This window comes from Dermacentor andersoni, chromosome 4, assembly GCF_023375885.2.
Source record: "Dermacentor andersoni chromosome 4, qqDerAnde1_hic_scaffold, whole genome shotgun sequence".
Lineage (NCBI taxonomy): Eukaryota > Metazoa > Arthropoda > Arachnida > Ixodida > Ixodidae > Dermacentor > Dermacentor andersoni.
The window spans coordinates 119154241-119163881 of NC_092817.1; the positions used below are offsets into that span (position 1 = coordinate 119154241).

The 9641-nt window shown below is 46.4% G+C and overlaps 1 protein-coding gene across 1 annotated transcript in view; it reads left to right on the forward strand.

Moving 5' to 3' along the window:
* Positions 1 to 3294, forward strand: part of LOC126537451 (isatin hydrolase-like) — a 7835-nt gene extending 4541 nt beyond the window's left edge. Inside the window, exons 2-3 of the mRNA XM_050184459.2 lie at positions 452 to 716; positions 1450 to 3294. Of these exons, the coding sequence (XP_050040416.1) occupies positions 452 to 716; positions 1450 to 1764 (580 nt within the window). The 3' untranslated portion in view covers positions 1765 to 3294. The remainder of the gene's footprint in view (positions 1 to 451; positions 717 to 1449) is intronic.
* Positions 3295 to 9641: the final 6347 nt, after the last annotated feature.

Below are 9641 nucleotides of genomic sequence, written 5' to 3' on the forward strand. Positions count from 1 at the left end.
TGGGGATAAAATTATTTTTGTGTTCTCCTAATGGAACGATGCCTTAGTCCGTTCACATTAAGTGGTATACAGTATCGAATTAAATCTCTACAAGTTTAAACAAATGTAGAATTGCCCTTTAATGACCCTTTAAGGTCTAAAACTGCAACTTTTTTCCTTTGTTTTGCGCTGTCACAGGGTTTATTCGGTGTTATGTACTTCACCCATAAAGAGTATGTGCAAATTTGATGCAAGCTGCCGATGGCCGTCATGACACTATTTACATTCTTGTTAATTTTGTTACATCGTGTGCAATGTTCGTTTCTTTTTCTTTTTCGTTTGATAAATTCATCTTGTTTTCTCCTTTCTTTTTCTCATGAGCAGTGTTTGAGACTTTTGGATTGCCTGTCCTGAAGCGGCACATCTTCCCGCGTTCCCCCGCTTAACAGGTAATCAAAAAATTACGTCGCAGGGTCTTGATTGACGAAATCTCGACGCCCACCCATGGGGGCACCCACATGGACGCACCGCGGCACTACAGCAAGCTCGGCTGGTCCGCCTCCGAGATACCGCTAGACCGGCTCCTCATGGTGCCCATCGCGCTCATCGACGTTCAGCAGGAAGCGGCACGCAACGCCAGCTACCTCATGCCCATCACCGAGGTCCTTCGATGGGAGGCGCAGAACGGCCCACTGCCCCAAAACTGCCTGCTTCTCATCCGCTCCGGATGGTCCAAAGTGCGTACACGCTGTGCCTCTCTCTCTCTCTCTCTCTCTCTCTCTCTCTCTCTCTCTCTCTCTCTATATATATATATATATATATATATATATATATATATATATATATATATATATATATGTACTAAGCAACGCTATATTCATGTGGCTTTTAATAACGCGCGTCATCATCTGAGGTACATTGTGCCAGGATGCTTTTGCTTACCCGTGCGCGTAAAAAAACAGAAGCACAAACAGTTCTTTTCTATAAAAACTTGTTTATTTCCCGAGACCTCGCATTATTTTTTCCGGCCTGTGATAAAGTACAGCAAATTCTACTTTTTTTTCTTCTTTACGTTTATGCTAATGATGAGCTTTATATGTCTTGGTCAGAACTGCAAGAATAATTGTGTTTATATTTTTCAGAAAGCAGTTCGCTCTTTGCATAGTGTAAACCCAGTGCATAGGCCGGTATACGGAGACTGCAGATACCTAGGTTCCACCGAACGCCCACACGATTTATTCAGCTTGCGTATTACGGAACAACTATTATTAAACTGGTTCATTCGTGCACTTTGTTTACCTTCGATAGGAAATAGTTGCCGATCTATATTTTGTATTTCAGGGGTTACTAAAAGGAGGTTACGCACTCGAGCTTTATTACCCTTCATTTCCTGCGCTCTTCTTATTACCAAAATGAAGGAAAAAAAAAAGCTAATCCGGACGACTACGTTTTTCCACCTGCGCTTCGCAGTACTACAACAACCGGAACGCTTTCTACGGCCTGGACCAGTACGGCCTGCGCCATTTCCCGGCCATCGAGCCGGCAGCCGTCGAGTTCCTCACCCGGCAGCGCAGCCTGGCGGGCGTCGGCATCGAGACGGCTTCGGTGGACTTCTACGGCGTGACGCGGTCGCACCACTTGCTGTTGGCCGCCAACGTGTACATCCTCGAGAACCTGGCCGACTTGAGCCTCGTGCCCCCGGTCGGCGCCCACGCCATTGTCATGCCCATGAAGATCGACGGCGCCGGTGGCGCCCCCACGCGCGTCGTTGCGCTGCTGCCTTGAGTGACGGGAGAACGTTTCCTTTCTACAACGTGTTTCGGGTGGGGCATCTGAAAGATTCCTACAGCAAAGTGTAAACCAAGCGAGTTGCGCTCGTCGTTCAAATGGTGGCACTCTGTTCATAATACCTGAAATTCGGAAAATTCGTGTATATTCGTATCACTGAGGTATCTTTCTGCTATGCAGGAAACAACCTCTTAAACTACCTTAGCCCATTCTAGCCAGGAACTTTGAAACAATGCTTAGTGTGCGTTCCCAAATATGGGCTCAGATAACTACGTTCCTAAGTGACCATCCTAATTCCTGTCCCAGTCCTGATGTAGACGGCAAAGAAGTGTTTCGGGGAGACAACATCAAAATCTACAACGACTCAGTCTAATATGCTGTCTCCCGGCACAGACGAATGCTACTATGGAGAGCAGCAGAGGGAACTAGAGTAAAGGGAACGCGGTTAACAAGACTTACCATTGTCTTGAAGGCCTGTATGCGTGGCCGGTGTGTGAAACCATAAGCGCCAGAGCTGTTTAAGCTAAGGAGTAAGGCGCATGCTTAAGGAAGAGACGTGTGGGAGTGGTGAAAATGCACAAGACTTTCTTATGTTGTCTGCAATGACGCAGAATAAATAACGTCATGGTTTGAAATAAGAAGTCCGCGAAATAAATTAACTTTTCTAGTTTTAATGGCTTTTCCGAAAAAGAGATCACTGGCACTAACTTTACGGTTTGCTTTTTTTGGACTCAGGAATTCGATTCCAAGTGCGAATAATCTCTAGGCGTGTTCGTGTTCCAATACGCCTGCTAGTGCACCGAAGAAGCCATCTTATTACACGCCATGTTAAACAACTTCGTTTGCTGGAACGATTGGGAACATACTTTTAGTGTGCTGCATAATCGTTGCCAGGAATCAGTAGTGCGGCCATGTTCAAAAGAAAAAAAGGTAGAACTCTTCGGTATAACACTGGCTACGGGCTGCAGGGTTCAAATTGAGGTAGCCATGTAAGTGCAGTGCTTTAATCATTTAGTTAACTGATTAGCGCTGAGAGCTGAGGTGAATCTTCATGACCGCTACGGTGACAAAGGTGCTCACTAGGGTTGAGGATTGAGCGAGTTGGTATTGCATTCTAAAGCTGGTACAGCGCAACATCGAAATGAAGAGACAATGCGCGCCGCCCGGATGAAAGAACGGAGCGCTGTGTTCTTTCATCTGGTCGGCTCGGCTTGTTGCTTCCTTTCTATGTTGCGCTGTACCAGTTTTAGAGTGATAAAGGTGAAACTTATGCGACTGTGCTGCTGTCTTGAATACCTTAGCTTTAAGAATTTTTGAAAGCATCTTGCGAAACAAATTACCAAAAATACATGTTACCCCTCGAATGGCTAAGCCTGCATGAAATTATTTTGCGACGCATCTGAGGAACTATCGCCATGACACAAAGAAACCACTGAAATCGGTGGCGTGCTCAAGAGCTTGTAGTTACCATTAAGTTGTGCAATTCTAATGTAATTACGTTGCATTAAACACCCTTGCATTACTATACTGCAGCCTGCTTGACTTTATTTATGATGTTTGTACCGCTTATTCGCGCCGTGAGTCAGTTGCCTAAGTTTCTTAGCGTGCACATGGCTGCAAGTAAGTTTTGCTTTGTTTGTATGTGGTGTTTTGCTTTGTACGGCGTCTGCCTCACCCTAAGAGGAGAACAGCAGAAATGAAGACTTAATTCACCATAAATACGCTGCTTTAGCAAAAGAAGACGATAAAAGCACAGATACGATAGAGAAAACACGGAAAAATTTGTCATTATAACTTAAGTTTGGAAACTGAATCGAGAGAGCATTTTTCTGTAAGAAAATGATGTATGGCAAGCCGTCGCAAGTCAGAACTAAAGTTCGAAAATGCAATCATATGGTCATCGCCATCTGCAGAACTTAAATAATTACGAAAATAATTCAGAAACAGAAAGCGAGTCACTTGCGAAAATATAACGACAGTCATGGGAAACATAATTTGATAAAATAGATAGAGTTAGCGGGTTCCTCAATACCTTTTTAAGTACTCAGGTACTCAGGACAAGCGATAGAACGCGAAAATAGCGATAGTGGGACTGTTCGCTTGTGGTAATGGGACGTAAGCTAAACGGGAAAAATACAGCAACGGCACGCGCGAGGCAAATGAGGCGCAAACAGTTCAAATGGAGGACAGCTGAACGAGCCGCATGCACGGATATTTTGGTGCTGCAAGGGTGGAAATTACAGTTATTTCTACGCAACCAAAAGAAAAAAAAAAGGAAATATTTGCTAGGACTTCGCAGTTACGGAGACTACGATCCCTTGAAACACGGCGCGCATAGCTTCCTAACTATAGTGCACGCGATAATCATGGCACTGAAGGTGCCTAGAAGGAAAGATCCCTTACATTTCACCATGCTAGCAGCCTCGCCTATGTCTATAAAAGGCGCGCTCGACGATGTTTCACCATCAATTCTGGAGACGTCACAACCACGGCCAAACGAGCCGTTGCTTCACTGATATATTGCTGGCCTCCACTGCGAAGAACCCAACAAAGTCTTTCCTTCCTTGTACACTTGTCCTTGTCTCTGTCCACTGTCAAGTTTGCGCGAGCATACCGAGCACTGGAGTGCAAGCATACAAAACCGAGGACTCACTAGAGCAGCAGAACTATGTGCTTATGCCCGTCAGTAGCATGCTCCATAATACTGACGGTTAAATGAACGTCATCGTTTTTAAACGCACATAACGTTTTGCTCAGTTCGGCACAGTAACTCTCTGCAGCTGAATTTATAAACACGAATGTGCACAGTGCGTGACTTCGCATGTTCGCAACGCTGCAGTCTACGTGTGCCTGGTTCTGTTTGTTTGAACAACGGTAAACATCTGCTTGCTTATCTTTCCCGGAAGTAGCTTAAATGACCTTCCAGTCATGTGTTGTAAATTGGAGCACAGCAGCAGTCGACCAGAATGTAACAATCATTTCTAGGTGATTGTGAGGTAGGAGAAGTTATGCGGACGTTGGCAGATCATATCATCAAATGATTGGACCTCATAATGCTACCACGCATTAGTAGCTCCAGCGTATAGCGTGGAAATCTGTAAGTTTCTGTGTGACTAACCCGGTGAGTACTCATGCCAAATGCCCTTTATGCCAGACAGCGCGACTGTTACAACGCGACTGTGCGCGCTAACGAACGAGTGCAACACACAGTTCGTTCCAGAGGGATACAAAGGGCCGCGTTCGCGTGCGTTTAGATTTATGCAATGCAGAATGTATAATAATGTATAGGATTCTTTTCGATTCATTCTATTATTTTTTTTTGTATCCTTCACTAGGTGGAATGGCGTTAAGACCACTGAGATAACACAAACAAAAGTTACAATATGATCTTTCAATTATCGCGGCCCAGGCTTAACAAGAAATGACATGTTCATTCAAAAAATAAATCGACAGAGATATACACACAGAGAATTTCTTAGCGTTCCCCTGGGCAAGAAACAAGAGGCGAACAATAAGAATTCCGTGCTTTAGAAAGGGTGATGGCCGTGATTGTTGATTTGCAATAGACGGATTAACCCTCACACTCAATGCACGAATTAGGCCTTTCCTTCTTCCCTTCTCTCTCTCTCTCTCTAGCCCACATGCAGAGTTTTCTTCGCATAAATCATAAACATATTTCACTTTACATCTGAAAATTTGTAATCATAAGTACCAAAAAAAAAAAAAAGCGCGAGAACTCACTCTTCATGAGCATGAGGCCACCTGAGTACAGTACTTGCGGCGCATGGGAAAAGCTCCTTCACAGGCAAACAAGTAACAGGTGGAAGCGACATGAAGCCAAGCGGAAATGCGCTGCTTTTCTTTTTCTTGCCCTCAAACACGCAGGTTTTCGAAGCGAAGCTATAAACTTTAGCTTCAACATATTGCTTCGTAGCTTATTGCCGACACGGCCTTATACGGTGTTTTCGCATCGCCGGAATCGTCGGAGCCTGTGCAAAATGGGGGAGAAGCTCGCCCATATTGAAAACTCAGACTAAGATGTAAGGTGTGAATCTTCTTAGCTGTGCTAGAGACGGTCTAGTGTCTTGATGAGCTGTGCAGTAGTGTCGAGAGTGACTGAAATAGGCATAACTAGCTTTATTTATTTTGTTGAAAAATGTTCGCCACATTTATTTTGGATGCCCTGGTGGAGGGGGGGAGGGTGACTGAGTCAGTGTTTTCATTACCATATGAAAGTATCTGCTAAACCTGAGTGTAACTTCTTTGTTTATGAGATCTTTCAGTCAACCATTGTAATATTGTGAACATTTGTTCGAAAGGAAATCATGTAATAGCTTCTGAAAGTGAGACTTCGGATCGGCTTAGATGAGCAGAACGTTTCTTCAGCTAAGGAACTGCAGCAGAAATGGAGTAATCTAAGACCTTTGGTGAGAAGGAGCTCTCCAGTCGTCTGCGTTAGGGGCTCCGGCTCAATACATAACAATGCTTAAAGAAGGCTCACTTTGCACGTCTTGACGGGGATGTCGTGAGCTGCTCCACAAATGTCAGAGGCAATGTTTTTTTCGGTGGGGCCTGATGATTACCCCTCACAAGTGTCACTAGCTTTAGCACTTGACCAAAAGGGTGAAAATGAATGAAAAACAATGTAAACTTCTCGCACAATATCTTCAACGTAGTTGCTGCAGTTTAGATTGCATTGCTAATACGATATACGTTTCTTGTGTAGCACTCCGCTGAAATTTCACTCCATCCGTCTTGGGCAACTTGATCCACATGGGACAACAAATCCATAGTTTTCTCATTGGACCTGAATCACAAGGCATCTGATCAAAGCTGTCCACACTCGATTGCCTAACCGCGTTCCTGCCCCCGACCGTGTTATCGTCAATTCAGCTGCTCTAATAACAAGCTGCAAATACAAACTGCTAGCATGTTTAACCATTATCATGACTGTATTGTGCCCACTACATGCCTCTCATTGACGCACCCGTTGCCCCATGTACTTCCGAGGTGGTTACCCTTGTGCTACGCTTCAAACGTCCACTGACTGCTCGCCCGCTCGAGGTCCTTGCATCTGAGCCGCAGTTCGAGCCTTCAAAGTTCCATTGAACTGTTGACCCCTTCTCGCGGGTCGAAGTGGAGGGCCTAGTGGTACTCAGGACCAACAATAAAAGATTTCCGCGACGAGAAGGAATGCGACGCTGGTGACGTCAGCACCCGCCCCGCCTCGTTCTTTCCGATGATGGGTCGCCAAGCGCATTTAAGACAGAACCAACCCATTGTCAGGCTATAGAGTCGCCACTCGGTCTGGTGTGCTCTTACCGCTACCTGTACACTGTTTTATGCTACCTTTGTACATGTTGTATACCGCTTTTCGTTTCCTATTCGTCTGCTACAAGAGAACGTCTCTCGTGCTCCACCCCGAAGTCACATCAACTGCGCTGCAGGACAACCCAGGTTCTATTCCTTCCTTATTTCTCCGTACACTTAGTGGTTTATCCATTTATTCATGTTTATATACTATTAAAGAGCATTGCTCAATGAATTTTGGAGAGGAAGAGAGTAGGAGTGGAGTGAGAGTTTTACGTTCATCGCAAAGCGTTCGTTGCCTCGGCGATCAACAATATGATGTCCGTACTATCGAATCGGGCACCTTCTTTTTCTGGCCCGTGACAATGGATGCAGTATCGCGCATGCTGATGCACTGGAAGAAATGTTTCTCTGCGAGACCGAACAGGGTCAGCCTCGCCGCTGTTGCAGCAAATAACGAACTCGTTCGGCTGATATCGTAGAGAACTTGCACGCGAAACGGGCTGCAACTGAGCCAAGAACCGGGACACAGAGCGATGGCTTTCGGCCGCCGTTCGCGAGTCTACGCTGGGAGCCACCTTGCCAACGCCGAGAAACAAGAGCAGCGCCTGAAGCCGCTCACAAATAACCCTTTCACCCGGGCTCTGTTGTCGCCGCGGATCTCTCTTCCTAGGTCACCGGTTGGCAGCCCTAAACATAGCAAGCAAGGCCTTTTCTCCGTGCATCGAGCGTGCGGCTGCGAAGAGCGACTAAGATTAGATGCCGGACCCACTGAGCGGCAGTGAGCGCAGGACAATGGTTTGCACAACTGAAGTGCTAGAGTTATTTGTAGGTGTATATCTGTATCTCGAAGGTGAAAAAAGAATTGTGGCGGAACTCATCTCACGACGACTGTCGACGGTAATGCGTTAGCATTGAATCAATATGGCGACACAGCGTATCGTCGCCATCGAAACGAGTTATGTATGACACGTGTACTACAGTGAGACTACCCTCTCGCGCTTCCCTAGGGACACACGGCGCCATCTAGCGCCGCCGCTGCGAAGCCTGCGCCTGGCCTCTGAAATGCATGGCACGCCCGTGCGGGCGAACGCTGAGAAACACGTCGTGCGGCAACCGGGATCCCCTCTCGCGCTTTCTGGGCACGCTGCACCATCTCCGTTTCCACTCCGTAATAGAAAGCAACATGAAAAGCTACCTCATCTTTTGTCATTCTGGGACGTTCCAGTGAGTGTCAGCCCGCAACGTACTATGAACACCATTCGTGGCGTCATTTCCGATGATGATCTGATGGAGCTAACGCAGACTGAACTTTTGGAGGGATGGAGTGACCAGAACGTCATCAATGTGAAGAGAATTAAGATGAAGGGTGACGGAAAAGAGATTAAAACTACGGATCTAATTCTAACATTTGGCTCAAGTGTGCTACCCGAGATTGTCGAGACAAGCTACGTTAATATCCGGCTCAGGCCTTATATCCCCAATCCCCTTCGATTCTTCAAATGCAGGATGTTTGGCGACAGTTCTAAGAACTGCCGAGGCCGACTAACCTGTGCCAAATGTGCCCATAAACACGCGTCCGAATCTTGCGAGAACATTACACAGTTTGTGAAATGTGATGCGGAGCACGCCGCGTACTCGCGGTCATATATCCATCATGGAAGAGAGAAATTTTGACAATCAAAGCAGGAGAAAATACATCGTTTAAGGAAGCACGCTAGCGGTCATCATACCTGCCAAAACAGTTTTGCCGAAGTGGCGCTTCAGGGGGCAGCGCCTAGGTGGTGCCCGGTGGCAGTCCAGCTCACAAACAGTGAGCCGGCGCTGACGTCATCCGCCCGATTGGTGGATGCAGCTGGCGGTGCTCCGCCATCCCTCTGTGCTGGTGGCCTGTAGGGTCTCGTCTGTCGACACAAGGCCCTCGCACCAAGCACAGCGCTCGCAAGGGCGCGTGTTTGACGTGAAGGGACCCCTCGCTACAGACAATGACATAACAAACAGCGAGACGGCGCCGCAAGCGCCTAAGGAGTGGCGAGATTCTCACAATCGCGCCTAAAAAGAAAAATCCCGCATTACAGGGCCCGACAAGGACTCTGTAAGCTGATTTGCCTTCCTAAAATACACAACACAAACTTATTTTTCATGAGCACGTTACGGGCGTTCTCCATAACTTTGATGACATCAAAGAGCTCCTTCGTCCAAGGGTGCTGTGTGTTCAGAAAACGCATGTAAAATCAGCACACTCGAATTTTCTGAGGCAACATACCATTTTTCGTAAAGACCGCGGCGACGCTACGGCCTCCTCGGGTGGTGTGACTGTAATAGCAGATAAGTGTTTTGCTTGCCAATACTTACAACTCCGAACAATCCTTGAGGCAGCTGCTGTTAGAGTAGTATGGTTCGATAAACTGTTGGCTAATAGTGCTTTATACATACCTCCGAACTATCAACTTGCCAGAGCAGAATTTGATAACTTTACCTTCAAACTTCCCAAACCCTATTTAATGACACGAGATTTCAGTAGTATACGAGAGTCTCCCCACATATTACTCTGTGGCGAGACT